Below are 25,269 nucleotides of genomic sequence, written 5' to 3'. Positions count from 1 at the left end.
CAATCGTCCTCCTTCTGGAGGGCCCGGATGGGGTCAAATCGCTTCGGGGATCCCGCCGAACCGATTGAAAAACTATTCTTACAAACCAGCCCCCCCACTCGAGTCCTCTCAAAGATATACAACATTATATTAGGGAGGCTCACACAGGGTCTTCCTCATTACACCAAGGGGTGGGAGAGAGACTTGTCTTCGGAGGTGCGGGACTCTGATTGGGAGATGCGATTGCATCTCGGAGAAGGCGAAGTAAGGGACTTGTATATTTGAGGTAAGTAGGAAGAGTAACAACATACCTCTGCAAGTGGCGATCAATGTAGGCAGATAGACCACTAGTCACGCTGCCGACCCCTCAAATAATGGGATTGGCCAGGAGGATTTGTGATGTTCTTACTAAGTTTCAGCTTGTGATTCCTACTATGAATAGGTTATGTGAAACCCTCCTCAGCACTGGGGGAAACACAGAATATAGAGGACATAAAAATCACAACACATTCTGTGTCATTTGCCTTTACCTAAGTGAGATTTCATTCTTTCGCTTATCCAATAACACCACAATTGCTTCTCATTCATAATTAAATGTAAATCCTAATGGAACAAAACAAAATATAACGAAGTGATGAAAAAAAAATAGACCGCTGTTTCCAACAAATGCTTTTCCAGCCATACCAATATGTATAAAGTGCAGCAACCCGCGGCCAATATCCGCTGACTTCTCTGATTAGAGGCGTTCTCCCAACTGGCACCCTCTTTGCTAATGAAGCTGCTATCATAAGTATATCTGTAGTTACTCTGCATTTTATTGGCCACAAGTACAGGCTAGAGGGGAAATGTAGTATTAGACAGCACCTTCTCACATTACTTTCATACATATACTTGCTAAAAAAGGCCATTTACAGTAGCTCTCCGTTACGATTCTATTTACACGGCATGCTCTATGTACAGAATGGTGGGTGTACGTACCAGGTAATGTTCCTGATGTATACCCTGAATGTGTCCGTAGAGCCCTGATGTATGCTAGAAGTGTGCCTTCGTGTTACATGCCGGAGCGGTATGTGCTGGCACTCCTTTCTGTCGACTGTTTTCAAGGTGCTTTTGTATTGAATAGCATTTACTATTCTTTCAAATAAATAAAATAAAAGTATACTGTGCAGGAAACCTTTCTTTTGGGAGTTCATAGCCAGGCATGCAACTGTATGCCATACATGACAGCCCATTCATTTCAATACACCACAAATAGGGCAAGTAAACATGCTTTGTTCTCACACATTGAGAGAGAAAACTGTAAAGAAATCAAGGCTCAATTCATTTGTAAACAAAGTGTCCACCCTTTTCAGCGATCACAGTATTTGCTCAAATGACTAAATAAGTCCACATTTATCACAAACTAGCTTCTTTGGTTTCCAAAACAAACAAAAATGGCAGTTTGGGTAGTGTACTGAAATTAAGGCGCTGTAGTGTGCAACCTATACGGGTGTAATTCAGCAAACATGCAGGAAGATACAAATTACAGATCCTACAATGACAAAAGTATTGACAATCTTTTTTCAGTTGCTTCATCTCAGCTTTATTGATAATTAAAAATAAATTGACAAAATAATGAAGTCTGACAACAGAGAAGATGCAGTGTAAAGTGCACAATACAACAATCACATATTGCCAAAATATATACAATTGGTCATCAAAAAAGTGGTTCCAAAGTGCAAGTGCGATGCAAATAATATAGTTGAGTCAATACTGTAAGAGCATTGTGTCACCTGGAACTCAGATATTTTGGGTTCTACGTGACACACTGCTGATACCAATTCCTCTTTGGACCACATTACCATTGTTTTCTTCTGATAGGCACAGATATTGGATTATTAGTATACACTGCCTGACTACAATACTTTTTGTACTTCATTTGCACTTTGTGAACAATGAGCAATTGGTGATTTATTTTAAACAGTGGTGCCTTTATCCTTGGGAAGATATTGTGCGATTCTGGCATAAGACACTTTGTGCTGGGATGAAGAATATTTACTCCATCTTCCCTCACAATTACTATATACTATACAGCTACAAGTGTCTGAGGCATCCATTAAGAATATTTTCAGACACATGTCAAACATACACTGCAAATGCAGCGTGAAAGAACCAAAAGGCTAATGGAGAAGAAGCGCGTCCCCTTCATGGCATCCATATGGACAGACGTTATCCAGTTGGGATAAGTCTACTAACATAAAGGTTTTAGAAAATAATAGTGCTAATCATAAATTAACAATCATGGGACATCTGGTTTAAGAACGCTGCATTGTACTGCTCCTCGGATGCGGAAATGTATGAGTAAATAGATAGCTAGGTGATACAATTTCCCTTGTCAATAGGATGCGTCCAGGGCCATATTTACAGCTTAGACTGCCCTCAGCACCAAGACTGAAGGCACCTGGTTAACTTGCTGTAACTTTTCCCCATAAAAGCCATGTTTTCATTGGTGTCGGCAAAAAGGGCATCAATTTTATAATCATTTTTAAAATGATTAAAATTATAAAATTTATAGAAATAAAAGGACCACACCTGCACTTACTACATACTCAGAATGCACAGATCTACATCCTAACTAAATGCAGGCACAAAACACATGTATACATTCACGTACTACAAGGACACAGACGTGAGCACAGTCACTCAGACACACACATTATGTAGTGTATATGCCATACATACAGAGACTCACTACACATTCATAGGTGTGACCTTCACTACATGCAGACATGTATATGCACACTTACTAGAGAGTGTATGCACACGCTTCACATATACTCCCTTCATACAAATACACATGCACTGCTATATGTACACCACAGAGCGGACCCACAATTACAGCAAACTTCTAGAAGTCATATATAACGGAGGAAGAGGAACCAAACAAGATGTGTAATACTGTTGGCTCCAGCACAATGTAATCCCAATGAGCTATGTCAGGGATGGGGCTGTACATCCAGCTGGTCAACAAGACACCATCATCTCCTCTCCTGGCAATTGTATCCAATCATTTAGCCAATTCTCACCACAGAAAGATTGACCGATCTCTCGGTCACTATTAAGTTACTATCAAACCTTTCCAACGTGTTTTTGGGGCACAGTCACCCACTTAGTTGTAGGCTATGACTGAGGGTGCGGCTGTGCCCCAAAAACATGTTAGCAGGATCCGTCTGTTGTGTGGTCACTTTAATTTATACTATCCAAGAAATATCATGAAAGTTTTTTTCTTTATATAATTTGTTTCCCCAAAAAACTTTTAAAGGAACTAGATTTTTCTACATTTGCATAATAGATACACAAATTTACGGCACACAATGAACCCCCAGTGCATAGTGGTATATATGGCCCTGGATGGGTCTGCACACTTTGATCCTGATGGCACTGACTGGACAGGATCAGTATGTGTATGGGTACTCCTCAATGTCAAGGAGAATGCTAACTGGGTGTTGCCAATTCATACATTTTCTGGAACAGAGGAACAGCATAATGCAGACTTCTATAAGAGATGCTCTAGAACTGTGAGGAATATAATACTTATTAAATAGTCAGAAGACCCCACAAGTCCTCCTTAATTTAAAAAAAACCCAAAAAGTAAATTTAGTTGATTTCTGTAGTATTTACATTGTTTGCATCAAAATACAAATACAGGTTTTCAGATATTAAAAGGATTTTCTCACTACCTTAAATGCTCCACAACCATTCTGTACTTCCTGCTGACCAGGAAATGTGATTGGCTGTAACAGTCACATGTCCTACCCAGCAACAACCAGATAGTGTAGAGTGGCTGTGGAGCAATTTTAGGTAATGGGAAAACCCCTTTAAAGGAGATCAGTCACCTACTTTGAGCCCTATAAGCTAAGCTTATGGGCTGAAATTAGCTGACACCGAGTCAGAGGTGGTAAGTTTTATACTTACCTTCCCAGCCATTCCCTTGGTGTCAGTTGTCAAACCCAGCACTGAACCCTTTCAGTGAACTACACAGGCACTTGCAAAGAATAAGAGGAGTACCTGGCGCGGATCATGTACTGCGGCAGCAGGTTTGAGGGCTGACAGTAGGGGGAACAGAAGGAAAGGTAAGCACAAAACGTACATCCCTGGAGTCTGCATGTCAGCTACTTTGACCCCAGAAGCTTAGTTATAAGTCATACAGTCTCTAAAAAAAATTGCTCTTGTAACGCTTTCCCCAAAGATTCCCAGTGTTTACTGACTACAAACATCCAAGCTCAAAGTGAAGGCATACGATTGACCTAGCTGCAGGTACTTTACTTCATTCTGTTTCCTAACAATATCTACTAGTATGCAACAAAATAAAAAGCAATAATTTGCTGAAGTTCATCATTAAATATACAAATTACTGTTGATAATTAAATGCTGATCTAGACAACCATATAAAGCATAACATTATCAATGCCTCACAACCTCAGCCTTAACATATATAAGCTAGTGCTGTCCGAAGGCAAGCATGACAATCATTGGACGGATAAAAGAAGAGGTATCAAATAATTATACTATCATAACCCTGCTGAACAAATATAAGAACTTTGCTTAGATTTGTACTGACACTTGAAAACTTTTTTGCTCTTTCGTATACATAGAGGCTTCTGATATAACTAAATAGTTGGCAAGGAGTGCAAAGAAATGTAAATGTCAGCAGGCTGTAGAAGACTGCAGTAGGCCATAACTTAATGGGTATTTTGAGGATAGCGCCCCATGCAGCTGTAACCGTCTGTAGCAGAAACCAATCCCACTCACGGCAGCCAGAAGATTTTGCTGGTAAAAGGCCAAAATTACTGGTGAGATCTTCCGGTCATGTGCCACAGTGGGTGGGCACAGTTTGTGCCACATGTGGTTTACCATAATGTGGGACCCTAGCCTGAAAGTCCACTGAATGCCAAAGCTCTGTTACACTTTCATGTAATTATCATGTTATAATGTAACAAAGTCCAAGTTATTCTGGACATAACAGCATCCTTCTGATGAAACGAAACAGCCTCAAACAAAAACTTTTATGATAAACTGAAAAGCAGGCATTGATATGCAGGGTTAAACGCTGCAGTGAGCACTGCGGAGTCAAGAAAATAAAATGTGGCCATGTTTCCAAGGTCTAGAATATTCTTATTATGTAAAAAAAAAAAACACATCTACTTAAACAGCATACAGCATCAGACTCAGGAAAAAATAAAGGTAAAATATAACATAACTCAATAGTTTTTCTTCTAAAGCATCACAGACAACTTGGCACAAATACATGAGCTGGAGTCACTTACTTTGGACAAATTAATATAAATCCTATTTTTCATTGAAGGCAAAAAAGAAGATAAATGATCTTTCATTCATGACATTACTGTATATTTGTAACTGCCCTGTGAAGTGGAGAGCACAGATCAGAAATGTCAGGCAGTTAGTGACAAATGTTAAAGGGCCACTCCGGGGATTTTGATTCATTTATTATGTAGCTATCCCCCAGTATATACAAGTCGGCTAGTGTTGCCTTGGTTAATTATTTCTGTCTGAATCTCCCCCCTCTTTTTCCCCAGATGGTCATGTGATCTCTGTTCTGTCCAGCTCAGATCTGCTTAGGTCAGTGTTTCCCAACTCCGGTCCTCAAGGCACCCCAACAGGTCATGTTTACAGGCTATCCTATAGTAAGAACACCTGTGGCAATGTCTGAGGCACCGACAATAATTACATCACCTGTGCAACACTGAGGAAATCCTGAAAACATGACCTGTGGGGGTGCCTTGAGGCTAATTTCACACAGGTGAGTGCGATGTCGGGCCGTGAAACATGGCTCGATATTGCACTAGCCAACATGCGATGTTCCCGCAGATGCAAGGCGTTTTTGTTCTAAAACCGTCTCACATCACTTCAGGTAAGCAGCTTTTAGCTGCGGCGGCGGATCACAGAGTGTTTCCCCATTGTTTTGGATGGGAAACCTCGCATAGCACTCATGTGCACCTTGCACGCTGTACGGTGCTTTGCCGACCCCATTGAAAACAAATGGGCAAGGTGTTCTGAGGGAACGTCCAAAGATAGAACATGTCACAATTTTTCTAGATGCGGGGGAAAACAAAAAAAAAACTCATGTATATATCCTCATTTAAAAGATTGGGGTTCATATTCATGCAAGATCTGTGTGTCCCACAACGCACAAATCTCACGTGATTTTCTCAGCCGTGTGAAAGCGGCCTTAGATTTATGTGTTCTCAAATGAAGTCAGCTTCACAGTGTGTGTGATGCTGTAACATGCACCTACCATATAAACTGCCTAGAGGGGGGGGGGGGGCAAAGACATTCCTGTCACAGTTACTGATGAGGACACAGCTGCTGCCACACAGGTATAATGGAGGAGATAACTCATCCTCCTGATTGTATACCAATGGGCTGTAGCTTAAGGTGAATATGGAAGGTAATGCTTTGTCCCAAAGCAGGCAGAAATGGTATAGACTCAGCTAATGCTGTGCTGATGCATCATGGGATTGATGTGAAACTGAAAGTAAAAAAAAAAATTTCACCATCAAGATGGTGCCTGATAAGCATCAGACGGGAATACAAAACATGGAAGTGGCTGCAATACAGATAGGAGATCTACAGAGTCTGACAGGCAATCAGGTGAAGGGAGCAGGTATGGAAAAAGGTTTTTGCTGGAGTGACCCTTTAAAGCTGCTAACACATATGAAGATATCTAGATAGACACAAGCAAGTTGTAATTATCTGTAGACATTGGGAAAGTGCAAAATGCACCAGTGCACTGGTACGAATTTATTACAACTAAAATGCCTATACGTTGCGCAAAATATATTAAGCCATATGCGCCATTAGGATAATGATGTACGGCATCTGGCACAATCTGTGCTGACCCAAATTCAGAAATCTCAGCACACCAGTGATCATCTCTCCCACTATACCTACAATCGAATATTTACCAAGATCTACATTTCATCTTTTACAAGTGATATTCTGTTCAGCCTGTAGTTAAGGCTCTTTTAGACGGGCCGATTATCATTGACAAAAAAAAAACGAAACGGTCAAACGATGAAATTAAACGATAATGCAGCCAATGACAAATTGTTCACTTTTTGTTCATCCTTCATTTCATGCAGGCATTATCCTCATTGGCTCGTTCACTAAGGCCCCATGTCCACGGGCGGGTCGAATTCCGTGGGCAGGAGCCCACAGCGGAATCCCACCCTGCCCGCTGCAGAGAACATTCTTTTACCTGTTCTCGGTCTGTGCGGGTCTCCTGTGTCCCGGCCGGATCTTTTTTTCTGCACGGCGGATGTGTTTTGGGGCGCCGGTGCACTTGCGCAGTAGGTGGGGTTTTTTTTTTTATTCAAACCACTGCTTTCCCCGCGGAATCCACGGCACTTCTGCAGTGTCAGCTGCTGGTGTGCCGCGATCGGACGGCTTCCATTGACTTCAATGGAAGCAGTCAGTACGGGATCCACATAAAAATGGAGCATGCTGCGATTTGTTTTCCGGACCAAGAGGTTCGCAAAACAAATCCACATGCTTAAAATTATTTTGCGGGTACCCATGATTCCCTATAGGCGGCCTGATTTGTGGATCTCCAGCACGGGTTCCGCAAATCAAACCCGCCTGTGGACATGAGGTCTTATGCTTCAATGAAATACTGATCGTTCAGTTGTTCACAGTCGGAGTATAAGTGAATGAGAACGACTGAATGATTTCTCGTTGGAATGAGTCAACATTGCATCTGCCTGTATAAACAGAACATTTTTCTCTCGTTCTTCAGTACCTCAGGGTTTTACTAAGGACTGAGTTAGAACTATATATATCATTTTTTAAATGACCTATGAGAGTGTCTACTGGCTATGTAATACATATCATTCTCCGCAGCATCACTTTACCCAAGCCAGAGATCAGGAAAAGATCATATAGGCACATGTGAGACACCTATCTTTGATTAAACAGGTGAGGCCGCTTGAAGCTACATCAAGAAATAACATTCTTTAAAACTATAGTTTGGCCGGCTCTCCAGGGTGCCAGTCATAAAGCTTTACAAAAAAGTCCAGTGCTCAGGAAGTCAGAGGTTTGCATAGAGATCTTCTCTTCCTCAGAGGTATTTATGCATTGTTGCAAGCGGTGTACTGCACATTGGGAGTTTCATATTTGGGTTTCCTAAAAGGTGAATTTACAAAAATGTTATTATATGTAGGTTGTGCAAAAGACAACTCCAAGGCGGAAAGAAAGTTGTAGAGATACAGTGAGCAGCAAATGTAATAGTGAAAGGATGGAAGATTAAGAAAACGTATAGAATACATACAATGAAGATAGGAATAGTAGCTTCAGTCCTCAAAATCCAACAAAAATGGATACAAAAGAAACCGCTTTTTCATATGTTCTAAAACATTCTTTTAGTTTTACATCACAATTTGTCCCCCATTTGAGTAATCTAAAGGTGGATCCCGGCACTCATGCAACGCACTAATATGCATGTAATAAGTCATATTGTCATGATGGAATCTCACTCTCTGGAGATGGAGCTTGGTATAATATTTGAGGACTGAAACTTCCCAATTCCTGCTAATGAAAGAATAAGAGAATGCATAAAATCCGATAAAGTGAACAGTCGGAAATTATTTTGCAAAACAAGTAGCATCCTCATGAGACACTTGCATATGTGTCACAGCATCTCGAGGAGACAAAACACTGAAATCTGGTTGCACAGAAACACAACTGTGATTAAACAAATACATACTCAGGCTAGCTTCACACGACCGTATTTGCGCGCACAATACATAGTGAATAAAACCCATTGATGTAAATGGGTTCATTCACAAGTGTGTATTTGGTGTGCGCAACTGCGCCATGGAAAAAAATAAAATACGCAGCATGCTCCATTTTCCTGGACATTTCTGTGGGAAAATAGAACACATGAAACTAAAATTAGGCTAGTGAGCCATTTCAAATGCACAGAACCGTGGCTGCATGTTTTCTGCGCAAGCAAGAAGTATCGCAAAAACGTGGCGCAAATATGCATACGCTTGTGTGAATCCAGCCTTAAGACAACATGGTTAGAAACAAACATGGCGGTGATGGTCATCGGCAGCTGGCAAGCAGTGAATGTTATGTGGAAATAATCAGACAAAAACTGATACAATTATATACCGTACAATGCATATAAAGTGACTCAAATAAGAAGGGACTATTAATAAGAAATAGCTGATGGTGCAATAGACAATGCTGATACATGTTAGGCTTGCAACACACTAGCATTTTCTTTTTGTGTGTGTCAGACATGAAAAAAAAAAAATGGACGACATGACTAGCATACAGACCCATAATATTGAATGGGACAGAACATACTACGCAATTTTTTCATGCAGACACGGACTATGTGAAAAAAATCCTTGCATGTCCTATTCTTGTCCGTATCACAGATGAGAATTAGGACATGCAAATGTATGTTAGCGTGCGGGTAGTCTGTGTATCAGACAGCACAGGAACACATGTCCGATGCAAGTCGGCCCAAACCTCTCTAGTGTGCGCCTGTACTAGAAAGGAAAACCACATGTACCCTTATTACGTTTTAGTTTGCTACACTTTACAAATGTAGCATCGATTTCATTAGAACTCTGATAAAAGAGGTTCTTCACTGTTATTTATTTTAGATCATTAATACTGTAGAAAGATGTGGTTTAATTTCAACCAAGCCTCTTCTTCCCCCCCCCCCCCCCCCCCCCCGTCCTCCGTGCACTGCCAATTCTGCATTGTGCGGACCCGCGTAATCTAACCCAGACTGGTCACTAGGGACAGACTGCTGGACAATCCAGTCCAAACAGATGAGACGTCTCCAACCTGTGACTCTTGCTGTTGCAAATTGGCACGGGTAAAGGACCACTGGAGTGGACTATGGTTATTAGTCAGTGTATCTGTAGGAACCAGTCTAACACGTGATCCAGCCATCCAGCTCAAAGTTGGATTGGCACTGTACTGAGAATGGAATGACTCTGCAGTAGTCGATCCACGCCAGTCATTTTCTCAGACAGTTTTAGTAATCACATTGTTCTTAAAAGTACATTTAAAATGGAGAACCTCTTTTGGTATAAATAGACTTTAGGAAACACCAACACCAAGTATAAGCAATTTCTTCTTTATCCCTTTGTTTCAAATTACTACAAAAAATTATTAAAATTTAGTATAAAATTCAAATCACTTCATTTCTGCAAAAGACATGTAAGATAAAATACAAGCTCAAAAGACTGTTAACCCCATGAGGAAAATAAATGCATTTTTAGAGACTTAAAAAAATGATTATATGTTGAAGTGCAGAATGAGGGAATCCGTGTACTGGGGACAAATGTTTAGAGCTACCTTGGGGTAAAGAAATGTAAAATATGAAATAAAGAGTTCAAAAGACTGTTCGCTCCATAAGGAATACTAACTTTTAGACCGACTTTGGAGTTTCCGCACAGGAGGAGGAAATTATTGTACTGTGGGATAAATTGCTTAGGACCCATTATGAGGTATATATGAATTAGTGTTGGTTTCCTCTACAATCTAAATGATAATCATAGGTATATAGAATTTAGTATCATGTGATAACTACTTAAACTTTGCTTCAAATTTGTGTTTACCCTTTTCTAACCCTATTAGGAGAAAAATCAGCCACATCTTCTGTAAAGAATTTTTTTCTGCTTTTGTTAGATTCTTGTTTTTACATATTGTTAGTATGCAACAAGACAGCAAGCAGTACAATGAGACATGGACACTGCTAAAAAGCTTACACAAAGTCCGTAAAGGGGTTTTCCAAGACTAAAACATTGACAATCAATGTATGATCAGTGGAGGTCTGAGCTTCAGTACCAGCTGAGACACACCGAGGACCTGCTGTGCGTAGATAAACAATATTATAACAAAGGATCTTCCTGATGTGAGACCCTCATAACTCCGTTTAATGACACCTTGGTACAAAATTTCGGTATCTGTAGGAACAGAAACTCAAAAATTTTCGCTTAGCAAAGCTTTCTACCATAAACAGGCCCTTGTGGCCCATAGAAATCAATCACAGCACAGCTTTCATTTCTCAAACTGCTGAGGTAAAATAAGAGCTGCACTGTGATGGGTTGCTATGGGCAACAAGGACGTCTTACGGTTAGTTTGGAACTTTAATGGAAAGCGCTAATTGTGTGGAGTCTTTAGTGTTTAGTGATTAAGCCGCCTTCTACCTTTCAGGTAACAAACGAAGTGTCAGAATGTGGGGAAAGAAACCCACCTGTCTATGTGGTGCAGATGAGCGACTCGCCCAGTGTGGCGTGTTTTGCATTATAATCTGTAGGAAGGAGCGCGCCCCCGCCCCCCCATTCCTTGAGAAAACGATCCCAGGGGGTTCGTACCCGGACGCTACAGATATGGCTTTTGCCGCAGACAGAACAGGAAATCCCAGGTTTCATCTTCCAACCAGACAGAACCCCTCCCCCATTATCACAATGAAGTCAGAAGTGAGTTTCTTTCTAGTGATATGAAATTTATGTTTCTGAGTGTCCTTAATGTGCAACTATTATAACTCACATTAAATAAGATCATTTGTAATAACCCTGTATAGGCCAGGGTGCTTCTGCCTCCATTCTTATAGGCAAAATTTGGACCTTCACCAATCACACACCGATGGCCTATGCCAAGAATAGGCCTCTAATGTTTTAGCCCAAGGAAAACCTATTCAAAGGCATTAAATGGGCACATCTGTAAGAATGGAGATACCTTTTTGCATTGTTTGATTCATTGAGCTCCTGTTCTACAGTCTGCTTGAACTTGTCATTTTTGTTTTCACATATATATACACTGGATAAAGAAGAGATAATACTAATATGGCTCAAAAAAGAAAGAAATCACAGTACATCCTAAGGAGTTTTTTGCTAACACAATCGAAAAAAAACCAAGGTATTACCATGTAAAAAAATTCTTTCAGGAAGGGTATCGTTTCTCCTTAAGGAGAGCAACTAGATGGGGCTTAAGGCCATCAATGCTCCTCTGGGAAATTATTCTTGCTATGGCCGCCTGCACACGAGCGGAAATCCCGCCGCGGGATTTCCGCCGCTGAAAGTTTGCATAGGAGTGCATTAAAATACGCACTCCTATGCAGACGGCCGCGGTTTGGCCGCGCAAAATCTCGCGCGGCAAACCGCGGCATGTTCTAATTTTCTGCGGGGCACGCACTCACCCGGCCGCCGGCTCCGGTCTGCGCATGTGCCGGCTGTGCGGCAGCCGGCACATGAAAGAGTCGGGGCCGCCAGGTGCGGGTGAGTACGCGCTCGTCCCTGCAGGCGCTCGGGTCGGATCGCGCGGCGAGAATTCTCGCTGCCGGATCCGACCCCGCTCGTCTGCAGGCGGCCTATGTCTCACAATTTACAGTCGGCGTTATAAGGCTTGTTTAAAAAGTCTGACATTGACTTGCAGGAATACTGCATTCCAATAGGTGGCGCTGCACAAGTATTGTTCCAGCTTTCCATTTGCTAAAATTGTAATAAGATGGAGGCATGCCAATAGTCGTGATTAACAACAATGATGGAGTGGATGGAACCAATACTTTTTAGAACAAGGAGGTAATTTATAAAGAGTCGTACCTTTCTAACGGCATCTGCATGAACTGGTACAAATCAATATTTAGTCCAAGTCATGAGAATAATGCTAGAAAGATTAAATGAAAGTCCTAACCAACTAGAATTAGAGAATAATTGCCAAATTTTCACTTCCTCAGATAAAAAGTTATTACTTTAAGTATTAGAAAAAAACTCCTTAAAAATTAAAAAAAAAAAAACTTAGTTCACACCAATTCCCACTGGTAATTGTAAAACCAAAAACCAAAATCAGAAGAAATCAAGAGCCTGTGCCGTATTTACTGCTGTAGTGTTCACACACATTTAAACATAATGACAACTAAAATCTTGTGAAGCATCCATATTTGTATATGTGCTTTCTACAATAAGGGGGGAATTTTTTTCCTATGGAATTGAATAAGTGGCCTTAAATGTTTTTAGAACATTACTGGTTTTATAGGTGGTTTCGGTTTTTTGTATTTAATCTAACAGTGCAGATTTTTAACTTTCCATACTGCATAAAGTAACCTTGCCTTGTAGAAACAAAAATGTAATACGCACCCCACATTAGGAGTAAAAAGGTACATTATAGCCACGGCTTTTTCACTGTTGAATTCCTGTCAATTACCGTTCTGTATTATTTACTGCAGTATTTGTACTGAGGTCATTGGAGTGATTAAATCTGCAGTGCTCGTTTGTCTACAATCATATGATCTCAACGGATGAACCCACCAGCAGATTTGATGGCAGTACAGCAGAAAATATGGCTCAGTTTAAAAAGGGAATTATTATTATTATAGATGTTTGAGAACATGCTAAACATGAAGAATCACCAGTTGCCATAAAAATATATCCCAGTGATCTGGACTCATCACCTATGAAATTGTGTTCTTGAAGCTATGACGAAAAGACATGTTACAAATATTAAGAAAAAAGGAGACATTGCCCTCCAGGTAACAACTAAAGATATGTTCACACGGTGGTATGCGCATCAGGATTTTTCCATGCAGATTCTGTCTCTAGAGACTGTCAGAAATCTATGGCTATGCATATCTGCGGATGTAAAATGTGGGTTTAGCCCTCTTCAATGAGCAAATCTATGTGCAGAATTCCCAATTCGGATCCCACATTTATTCAGCACAGAATCCACATCAAAAAGTGAAATGTCACTTTTCCTGCACACAAAGTTCAAATGTGCATGCTGAAGAAATCCACGCCATACAGACTATGGCATGGATTCCTACAGAAAGTAATGGGGCGCAGATAGGTTGCAGATTTCATTTCAAAATTTCCGCCATGTGAAGATACCCATATGTGTTTACATGAAAATTGATAAAAACGATTGATGCATTCATCACAGCTGCAAAAGAAAAATACACTTTTGTGAAATAAAAAGTGACAAACATTCTTGGAAAAGGCTCCCTTCACCCCAAGTCTGTGGAGAGGTTTGACCAAGAAAACTTCTCTGCATGTATGTTGAATGAAAAGCCTTAATATAAACAATTGTGTGCCATAATGTTGCATATAGCACCCATTGACAACTATTGTAAAAACAAAACAAAAAAAGCCAAAAACCTACAATATACTTTTATTCTAAGATCAATTAAGATGCTTATGGTCAAATATACTCTGTGAGTACATTCATATATGATTGGCCCATTATAGACTATGGACATGTTTGAGGTATACATAATGAGAATTGTTCATTGCGTTTGCCAGATGGAGAGAACAAAGCCCAACATAGAAGAGTGTAAGACATAATCTGGTTCCCATTGTTGCAATTCCCTGGAGTACGAACTTAATGCATGCAACAATGTAAAACTATACTGATCTACAGCCAGGAATCATCCAAAAGTTAAATAACTTCATTCTGCATGCTCTAGGGTCAGGCTTTATGCACCTCTATTCGGAGCCTCTGTCACAGATTTCCATGAAAACACAGGACAAAAAAGTGCTGCATGTCGGAATGTATAACAATGCCAGAAGGAACCAAATATAGTCTTTGGGTTCTGTCTGGTGCCAAATGGATCTGGCATATGCTGACCTGGCTCCTCTTTATTATCGTTATTTGGCTCAACAGGAAAAGACAACATAAATGAACAAGCACTAATGCAAGTTAAAAGTACATTTCTACAATTGGGGAAAAAAAAACTTGCAGATCATCATACATAGCAAAGTATATCACAAAGCAGGGAAAGTTTGAATTAGAAAAAGTAAAAAAGAAAAGAAAAAAAAAAAAAATTAAAAGTGAACATGGTTTCTAGATTTTGAAAACAGACGGAAAAGATGGTCCCATTGAAGAAGAATCCTTACCCTGATTTTTGGTTTAAGCAGCACCAGAGGAGGACAGCACCAGTGACTACAGCAAGAGCTCCTATAATAATTCCTGAAGAGGAAAAAAACATGTTATTAATAACCAGAGGACATAAAACACTAAACAATCATACTTGTAGCTTGGGAACAGTAACACAGACATGTTGGTTGCCGGATGAAAAAAATAACGGCAGCTTCACATAGACATATTTTTGCGCAATACATAGTAAATAGGACCCATTGATTTCAGCCACGCATTAAAAAAAAATAATAGATAGAACATGCTCTATCTTTCTATGTATTTGCACACCAAAAGTTCCCTAAAGAAGTCTATGGGTTTGTGCAAATATGTGCGCAATATGCAAGGAGATATGCTGCACGGTTCCTCTGGAAAAAGTACACATCTGGACCTAAACAGCCATGTAAATTGGGGCCTTAGTCTGCCGCGCGCAAATGAACATGCCCTGCGGCCGCAAAAAGTACAGTGAAATACACCAATACATGCAAAAAAACCCTTTGTTCACAGCACAAATATGTTGCGCTGAGGCATGTGCAATTGCGCATACGCCTATGTGAAGCTGCCTTACGTCCTTCCGGACTTAAAATTTGTCAGTGCACTCAAGAAAGAGTCTGTCATCGATTCCAGTTTATTAACACCTCTGAGCTGAAACTTCAAAGAAATGTTAGTTCATTGTGAACCAGGATAAAACACAACCAGGAGATCTGCAGGATCCGATTGTGACCGTTCAACCATGATTCCATAGAAATAACAAGGCAGTAGATGTATTCTAAAATGTACTGTATATTCAAGCAGAATAGCAAAAAGAGACAACTTTTCGGCCTTGAAAACCCCCTTCCTACTCAGTATGTTCGGTACCAAGGTCATGTAGTCTGACAAGATCACTGTAAATGTGTGGTACTCCTGCAGGACCGTGGGAGCAGAAGAGCTCCTGAAAGGTACCATAGAAAGCCTTCGGGTTTACAAACTTGTTAAATCTGAACTCTTACATTTTCAGCAACTCTGATTATCATGTCTAGGGCAATAAAAAAGACAACTTAAAGGAGTTTTTCCCATCTTATTAATTGATAGCATAGTGCTAGGATGTGCCATTACTCATAAGCTGCAGGGGCCTGTCCCCTATTGATCCCAAGAGTGAAGGGGACTTGGCACTGGTGTAGTGATACATCCTTTTTATACGATTTTTTTTACACATCCACATTCACTCAAGACAACGACATTCCCATACACAGAGCTCCTACTCCTCGCCAAGACCCAATGCACTGTGTCAGAGTAATGGTGCATCAGGTGTAATACGAAGACAACTAATGCGCCCAAGCACTGCCACGGTGCATCAGGTCTTGGTGTGGAGAGCAACATGTGAGGAGAAGCTCTGCAATATAGGGATTACTTCTCCATACAGCAGCCACAGCCAGGAAGGATTATTAGAAGAAAATCCGAAGGGGAAAAAAAAAGTAATTCTAGAAAAATAAACCATAATACATGCTTCACTCACAATCCACACGCTCTCTTTCATGGATGCTCGCTCTCTGAACTTCGCTGTTGTTTTATTTTCAACTGTGTCACACACTCCGTCACATTACATCATATGATCTATTTTACCGTACTATATATCATTTCATCTAAGCACAGCCCTTATGTAGGGGCACATTCCTTAGGTAGGCCACCAGATTTCCCCCGCTGCACCACACTACCAGCCATTACCTACCCACTAGCATTCTATTTTCTCAAAAGAGACAGTGACAGCTAGGTTAAAGAAAATAAAATTCAACACATGAAAAACCCAACAAAGTACTGTTGTGCCTGCTTACAAATAGGCCAATAAATATAGTGCAAAAATGGTTAAAAGGCCACTTTGATTTTTCCATCCCTGCCCGCCTCACCTGATTGCTTGTTTTCGCCAGTCACACTCTGATGTCATTGAATGACTGTGATTGGCTGAAGGCACGTGTGTTTCTGGAGGCGGGGATTTCAAGCCCTTCGTAGAGAAAGCAATGCTCTGCCGGGGACCAGGAGGGAGCGACAGCCTGCAGGAGCACCGCAGAACGCCAGGAGAAGTGAGTAATGATTTTTATTGTAACACATTTCTGGATGAATTGCAGGGAAGGGCTTATATATTTAAGCCCTTCCCGACAATTCATCCCGCGCACGCCGGCAGCCCATTGCTTTCAATGGAGTCGGCTGTATTGCCGGCTCCATTGAATTCAATGGGCAAACATCGTTCTTGGCAGAGAAGAATGATTTGTCTTCTATATGTTCTCAATGGGGTCGGCGCTGCTGCCGCCGGCCCCATTGAGCGCATATAGAAAGGAAGAAGGACCCTTGGGGTTCTTGAAGCCTAAAATCACTCCTAACACTCTCCCTATAGCAGCTCTGGCATCAACAGCCCTTTCCCTGAACTATGTCAGAATGCATCTGTGGCGAGCCGCGGGCCGGCAGATTTTAATACTCGGGTGACACCTAATCTCGCCAGCCACTCACTGCAGGGGGGTGGTATAGGGCTTGAACGTCGCAGGGGGAAGTTGTAGTGCCTTCCCTGTCTTTCTATTGGCCAGAAAAGCGTGCAAATTTCTCAGGGAAGAAAATGAAAGTAACTCGAACATCGCGTGGTACTCGTCACGAGTAACGAGCATCTCGAACACCCTAATACTCGAACGAGTATCAAGCTCGGACGAGTATGCTCGCTCATCTCTATTAAAAATCCATCCAAACATTTTAACATTTATATGATGTTTTGGCCTACACAGGATCTTTCTCAAGCTGTGTTGTGTCACATCATGTCTGGTGCAGGTACTGACTGGAGGTAGATATTTCTGGTTAAATGCTGGATTCTCTACCTCTGTGAGAAATAGCTTTATACATTCAGCATTCTCTCTGACATAGAAACAGCATACGCACAGCCACATGTAAGTATTTCTGTTGGGACTTTATATTTCTATGGACATTGGTCTGAGAAGCACATATTTATGTAATTTTATTTGACAAGTTTAGGTTGGGGGAATTGGTTATCTTGAATTATGGAAATTAAAAACGCAATTAAGAAACAAAAATCTTAACAAGTATACCTTTGACCACTTACCTGCAATAGCACCAGAGCTGAGACCTTGGTCACGCTCTAAAAGGTAAATGGAAAAATGTGTTTAGCATATATACTATAGTAATGCATTAGAAAGAAAAAAATATAAAAAAGGATTCAAAGCAGTATGTAATAGTTTGCGGCTACTTTAAATGGTCACTAACTTTTGAAAGTTAGTGACCATTTTGGAAACATCCTCCTGTGCTTCTGTGGTAGCTAATGTCATAACTAGCAAGAGTGTAAATCATTTTAGTCACATAAATTTAAGTTTTTTTTGAAGAAAAATAACTCTAAAAAGTACTCCCCACTGGGGGTATTCTTTCCTTCCCACTAATTTGCTGTTCACCGCCTGATCTCAAGTGACTAGTACTGGTGTATCTTGACACCACCGGAAAGCTAGGGGTTTGACAGGGCTTGGATGCAGGAACGCCCCTGTCACACCCCTAGCTCCCGATAGGCTGAAGTGTAAAAGGTCCCAGCAGCACACTGTGTATAGGGATTAGGCTGCCGTGGATGGTTAGGGTTAGGGAATTCTTATCCTTTCACACCGTGAAAGGCTCATGGAGTGTCACATCTGCAGCGGCGGCTAGGGACGCGGCACAGGAGGGAGGCGGGACAGCGCTAACTGTGCCAGCAGGGAGCCAGAACACCGGCGCACACAGCGGGAACAGCGAAGACGGTCCAGACAATGGAGCAGCAGTGGCAGCCCAGCACGCGCCACACCGGGGACACGCCGCATGACGGAGGCCGAATCAGCAGCGGAGGGGCCGATCCGCAGGAGGGAGCCGGGATCAGCTGCAGGGGAGAAGGGTCATGGGACAGCACGCAGGATGGAGCCGGAACGCACCACAGGAGGGAGCTTCAGGCAGGACCTGCAGGGGAGCAATTCAAGCAGCCAATGAGGTATGGGGGGGGGGGGCACCTAGCTGTCACTCTTGTCTCCACCAGGACTTCCTGGTGGCGTCAAGATACACCAGTACCCAAGTGACTATAGTAACAGAGAACAGGAAGTACAACAAAAAGTAGAGGAGGGTGATGACTCATTTAGAAGAAGCCTTTAGTGACAGGAAGGATGAATGAGTGAGAGAACACCACAGAGGTGCTGCTAGAGTTAATGACGATTTGTTGTGTTACAGCTACTGGAATCACATCTACACTGCGCAGCGTAAGTATAATGTCCTATATGTTATTTATGTGCATGTTATGGAGATCAGAACCTGCCATTTCCTTTATGTATAGGGAATAAAAAAAAAAAAACATTCTAAAAACAAATGGTTTCATCCCAGCAGGTTACAGAAAACTGAATGAAACTGATAGGGAGGAGACACAGGTTAGATATTAGTGAGGGTGATCAATGAGTAGAACAGGTTGCCACAGGAGGTGGTGAGTTCACCTTTAATGGAAGTCTTTAGACAGAAGCTTGGCAGACATCTCTTTGGGATGATTTAGTGAATCCCGCATTGGGCTGGGGGTTGGACCCGATGACCGTACTATACTATTCTGACTGGCTAGTGTTGCTCATGTGGACAGCACTGTTTAATTAAAGCAGGTATAGTGTTTTACACTAATGATGCACAGCAATAAACAGCGTGCACAGATAATCAGAGAAGCTAATTGCAGCCATCTCTGTTTGTCCAGGACCAGAGGGTTACTTTAGGTATTGCCCCCTTAGGAGGGAAACAATTATCGTTCACATAATTGTTGGCTCAGGAGAAAATAAATGAGAATTGTTCAGTGCAAATACGCCCAACAATTGAACAATCAATAACCAGTTTGCTTGTTCATCATTCATCTTATGCGGATATCATGCCGACAATAAATTGCCCGTGTAATCAGGCAGTTGTTCACCTATGAACAACTGGCCATTTACTCTTAATGGAGGCAGGCAGCTGGAAGAGATCTCTGTCGCACTTAGTCTCCATCTGGTGAGAAATTATTGCTCCTCTGTGAAAGCACAGGAACAATAATCTTTGCAATGACTGTAGGGTGCTTAAGTGCTTGACAGTCATCCCATGTAAAAGGACCCTTAGTAGGCCACCAGCCGAAAATAGATCAGATCAGATTAACTCTGCTCTATACAAGGGTTCTGCAATTGTGTTTGTTTCAAGATCATCCCAGAAAATGCTGCAGACTGATAAATATTGAGTGCAAGTAAATCTCCTATTCACAGTCTTCATTCATTCCTAGGTTTAGCGTTAAAGGGGTCTTCCAGGTTTACACTATTAACCCTTTCCAATCCAATTTGTATCCCGGTTTTCCTAGGGGGCTTACACTTTTTCTGCCGTTATACAACGGCGCTATATGCTGGCTAAAGCCAGTACTGCATGAGGTGACACGTTGGATAGGCTCCGACAGCAGAGCGGCTGGCAATATACAGTAAGAGAACCCCGACGGATGTCTTCCAACATCGGAGCTGTACAGCCTTAAATCATAATGTCTTAAGACGTTAGACAGTGGATTGCAAAGGGTTAAAGGGGGTTTTCCACTGAAAGGTCTTCAATAGTTGATTAGCCGGGATCTATCGCTCAGGACTCTGTCCGATCAGCTGAACAGGCGCATGCTGCCAGTGCCAGCCTCTGTGTAGTGGCCGGCGCTTGTAACTGCAGGCACGACTCATTAAAATCAATGGGAGCCGTACCTGCAGTTACACGAACCGGCCACTACATGGGAGGTTGGCGTGAAGACTTCGGCTCCAAATACACAGAGGTTGGCGCGGAAGCCTCCACGACAATCTCCCATGTAGTGGCTGGAGCTTGTATCTGCAGGCATGGCTCCCATTGATTACAATGAGAGCTGTGCCTGCAGTTACAAGTGTCGAGACGTTGGTGCGGAGGCTTCCACTCCGACCTCTGTTATTGTGGCACTGACAGCATGCGCCCGTTCATCTGATCATTCGGGGTCCCGAGCGACAGACCCTGGCCGATTAACTATTGATGACCTATCCTGATGATAGGTCATCAATAGTATTTTAGTGGAAAAACCCTTTAAATAGCACATAACTGAGTGTTTAACACACTCGCTGAGCAACTGTTTGCCAGAACGGCTGTAAAACAGAGACACACAGGAAACTGTTTTTTCAGTAGCATTCCGGCACACATCAAGCTCCATGCATTACCACAGCAATGAACCAAATTTAAGACAAGTGGCAGTTGAAGGAGCCCCTGCACATTAATGTTATTTGCAGAAGGCGACGCAAGAATAAACTCCACCTCGATCAAGACTTATTATTGGTCTTCCACCCAAAAACGATAAAGAAAAGTAGAAAATTAATACCCAAGTGCTTTACAAGATTTCTATAAAACATAGAAAACAATATCAACTTCCTACGCTGCCAGTTTGTAGGATTTATTTTTATTATTTACTTCCAGGTTAAGTTTTTCCTTTACACTAACTTCTAGCAGACTATACAGATTTTTTGAGCAATAATTTACTTACTTTCACATTCTGGTGGAGACGGCTCCCATAGTCCTCGGCTGCTGCATGTGATATTACTGGAGCCAGTCAAATCATAACCTTCCTCACATTCAAATTCCAACACATCATGTGGCACATATTCGCTTTTTGAGCCCGACTTCACGTGTGAATTGGCAACCTCTGGGTTTTGGCAGGTAACTGATGTAGCTAGTCAAGAACAAAAAATATTGTAACAAAATAGTACAATAGACAAAATTTAATTCAATGCTCTCAGGAGAATATAAATTATACTTCTTCTGGGACACAATATATGTTACGTTACTGGTAAATTTTGATTGACACTTTTTTTTTTCTTATAATCAGAAATTTTAAAATATTGGGAAATATTAACAGTTCAAAATGTAAAAAGTTTTGCTTGTGAGACAGTAACATCCTACAACATACAGTAGTTAATAGATAACATTTACCACTACTTTATGTTGTCAGCATTTTTTAAATGTCCTTTTATTTTTTTTTCAGCATGTTAAAGGATTAAGACGTTTAGCAGCATTCTCTTGTTTAATTTTCAAGAAAAACTTCCAAAATCTTTTTTATAGTGACCAATTCAGTATGGCCGCGGCCTTCCACAGGAATTAATGCAAAAGTGGAGGGAAAATTTAAAAATGGATTTTCTTTGCAGTCTTTCACTTTTAAACCATTTTTCTAACACAGCAGGGGTTGAGTTGAGAACAAAAAAATATGTATATTTACTACCCTGATTCTGCAGTTTAGAAATATCCCACATGTGGCCCCACAGTGCAACATGGCTCAAACATAGGTCTTAAAATGAAGTATTTTGGATGTTAGGGTCTCCCTTTCATTAGGAGTGGAGGTACCAATACATAACCCCCAGCCCCCCCCCCCCCCCCCCCCAAAAAAAAAGATCCAAGTCTGGAAAATAGACCCCTAAAGGAATCTACCTAAGAAAGTTCTGACCCTGAAGTTTTTTTAAATAAAATTTAACATTTGGTCATGAAAGTGAAAAATTAACATTTTTCTATTGATACATACTGTAGGTTTAGCCCTAGAGGTTTCATTTACACGAGGGGCAAAAGGGTAAAAAGTACTCCATAATTTTTTAAGCCATTTCTTCTGTGTTCAAAATGCCCATATGTAGATGTCAACTGCTGTTTGGGCATGCGGCAGAGCTCAGACGGGAAGGAATTCAGCTAGGGGTGTAGTGAGCAATTTGACCCCACAGGTGCTTTCCAGGAATACTTTGAGTAAATTGATGCAATGTAAAAACTGGAATTTGTCTATAGCAGGGGTCCCCAACCGCCGGGCCGCGGCCCGGGGCCGGGCCGTTGGGTGCTTAGCGCCGGTCCGCGGCACCGCCGGGAACTTTTACTCTAAACACAAGGCCCGCGGGCCGAATCCGGCCCGCTGCCTTGTGCTATGTGGCCCGCGGCGTGCCGACGCCGCTGACCACCGAAGCGATTACCAGCGAGGGCGCCGCAGCTCCCCGCTGGTAATCGCGCTGATGCCGGCGCACACTGACGTCTGTGCAGCCAGGATACTCTTCCCCGAGTCCCCTGCTCATTAGTTCCGCAGGAGAGGACTCGGGGAGGAAGCGTTCCGGGCTGACGTCAGGGCAAGCAGACAGAGAGCGACAGCAGGGAGGAGGTAAGTCTATGGGTTGGGGGGCTACTTATTACAGGGGAAGGGGCTGCCAATTACTGGGAGGGCTGGTTATTACTGGGGGCTACTTATTACAGGGGAAGGGGCTGCCTATTACTGGGGGGGGGGGGGGGGGCTGGTTATTACTGGGGGCTACTTATTACTGGGGGGCTGGTTATTACTGGGGGGTGGGGGCTACTTATTACAGGGGAAGGGGCTGCCTATTACTGGGGGGGCTACTTACTACTGGGGGACCTGCTTATTACTGGGGGGTTGCTTACTGGGGAGGGGGGAGGGGGTGTGCTTATTACTGGGGGGAGGGCTACTTATTACAGGGGAAGGGGCTGCTTATTACTGGGGGGGGGCTGGTTATTACTGGGGGGGGGGGGGGCTACTTATTACAGGGGAAGGGGCTGCCTATTACTGGGGGGCTGCCTATTACTGGGGGGGGGGGGACCTGCTTATTACTGGAGGGGTTGCTTACTGGGGGGGCTGCTTATTACTGGGGGGGGGGGGGGGCTACTTATTACAGGGGAAGGGGCTGCCTATTACTGGGGGGGGGGGCTGCTTATTACTGGGGGGAACCTGCTTATTACTGGGGGGGGGGGGGTGTTCGTATTACAGGGGAATGGGGTTGCTTATTACTGTGGGGGCTGGTTATTACTGGGGGGGGGGACCTGCGTATTACTGGGGGGGATTGCTTACTGGGGGGGGCTGCTTATTACTGGGGTGGGGACTACTTATTACAGGGGAAGGGGCTGCCTATTACTGGGGAGGCTGCCTATTACTTGGGGGGGGGGCGCTGCCTATTACTTGGGGGGGGCGCTGCCTATTACTGGGGGTGGGGCGCTGCCTATTACTGGGGGGGGACCTGCTTATTACTGGGGGGGGGACCTGCTTATTACTGGGAGGGGACCTGCTTATTACTGGGGGGGGAACCTGCTTATTACAGGGGGAGGGGCTGCTAATTACTGAGAGGTGGGGGCTGTCTATTACTGAGGGATGGGGGCTGTCTATTACTGGGGGGGGGGGGGGGGGAGATAAATTATATGCTGCCCTATGTGTGTTCTGGGGGGGGGGGGGGGATTATACACTACCCTATGTGTGTACTGCCAGGACATTCTAATGTCATAACTAAATAAGAATGCACTAAACTCCAACCCCCTTCATAACCCCGCCCCCTATAACCAAAGCCCCGCCCATGTCCCGCCCAACCCTGCCGGGCCTTGTAAAAATGGTCTTGCTTGAAGCCGGTCCCTGGTGCCAAAAAGGTTGGGGACCACTGGTCTATAGATGTGCTATTTCAGTGCCAGTACGTATGCCATTTTTCCTAATCCTAGAAACGCCCCATTTGTGGCCCTAATCTTTTGCCTGTAAGTACAACAGGGTGTAAAAGTGAAAAAGCACAATGCACATTTGAGGCCTCATTTAGTGATTTACACAGTACTGGCTGATAACTGCAGAGGCTCCGATGAAAGTTATCAGAAAGTGAACGGATTTTAGCAACACCACATCCCTCAAGGAATTTATCAAGGGGTAGAGTGAACATTTTGACCCTACAGGTGGAAGGTGCGCGAGACAGCCCCGATGCAGGGGTTAAAAAAAGAACACCGCACAGTGCTTACCTGAATCCCCGCGCTCCGGTGACTTCTTACTTACCTGCTGAAGATGGCCGCCGGGATCTTCACCCTCGGTGGACCGCAGGGCTTCTGTGCGGTCCATTGCCGATTCCAGCCTCCTGATTGGCTGGAATCGGCACGTGATGGGGCGGAGCTACACGGAGACGGCATCCTGCACGAGCAGCCCCATTGAGAAAAGAAGAAGACCCGGACTGCGCAAGCGCGTCTAATTTGGCCATTAGACGCCGAAAATTAGGCGGCTCCATGGAAACGAGGACGCTAGCAACGGAACAGGTAAGTGATTAACTTCTTATAACTTCTGTATGGCTCATAATTAATGCACAATGTACATTACAAAGTGCATTAATATGGCCATACAGAAGTGTATAGACCCACTTGCTGCCGCGGGACAACCCCTTTAAGCAGGGTCTCCCAGATACAGCACTGACACATACAGTAGGTGGACATAAACTGCTGCTTGGCACACTGCAGGGTTCAGAAGGGGAGAAGCACCATTTGGAGCACAGATTTTACTGGATTAGTTTTCTGGCGCTATTTTGCATTTGCACAATCTTTGATGCATCACTCTCAAGA

At 42.8% G+C, this 25,269-nt stretch overlaps 1 protein-coding gene across 6 annotated transcripts in view; it reads right to left on the bottom strand.

The window, feature by feature from the left end:
• Window positions 1–237: 237 nt before the first annotated feature.
• Window positions 238–25,269, bottom strand: part of LOC136625752 (complement component receptor 1-like protein) — a 108,133-nt gene continuing 83,101 nt past the window's right edge. For 3 of the 6 annotated variants that reach the window (XM_066600215.1, XM_066600220.1, XM_066600216.1), the window contains 5 exons: window positions 21,422–21,607; window positions 17,990–18,025; window positions 14,892–14,964; window positions 11,743–11,823; window positions 238–8,160 (listed from right to left, as the gene is read on the bottom strand). In XM_066600215.1, the coding sequence (XP_066456312.1) occupies window positions 8,106–8,160; window positions 11,743–11,823; window positions 14,892–14,964; window positions 17,990–18,025; window positions 21,422–21,607 (431 nt within the window). In that variant the 3' untranslated portion in view covers window positions 238–8,105. Of the gene's footprint in view, window positions 8,161–11,742; window positions 11,824–13,411; window positions 13,476–14,891; window positions 14,965–17,989; window positions 18,026–21,421; window positions 21,608–25,269 lie in introns of all 6 variants that reach the window. The other 3 variants (XM_066600219.1, XM_066600218.1, XM_066600217.1) reach the window with 3 other exon arrangements.

This window comes from Eleutherodactylus coqui, chromosome 4, assembly GCF_035609145.1.
Source record: "Eleutherodactylus coqui strain aEleCoq1 chromosome 4, aEleCoq1.hap1, whole genome shotgun sequence".
Taxonomy (NCBI): Eukaryota; Metazoa; Chordata; class Amphibia; order Anura; family Eleutherodactylidae; genus Eleutherodactylus; species Eleutherodactylus coqui.
This window is presented reverse-complemented; position numbering and strand designations above follow the sequence as displayed.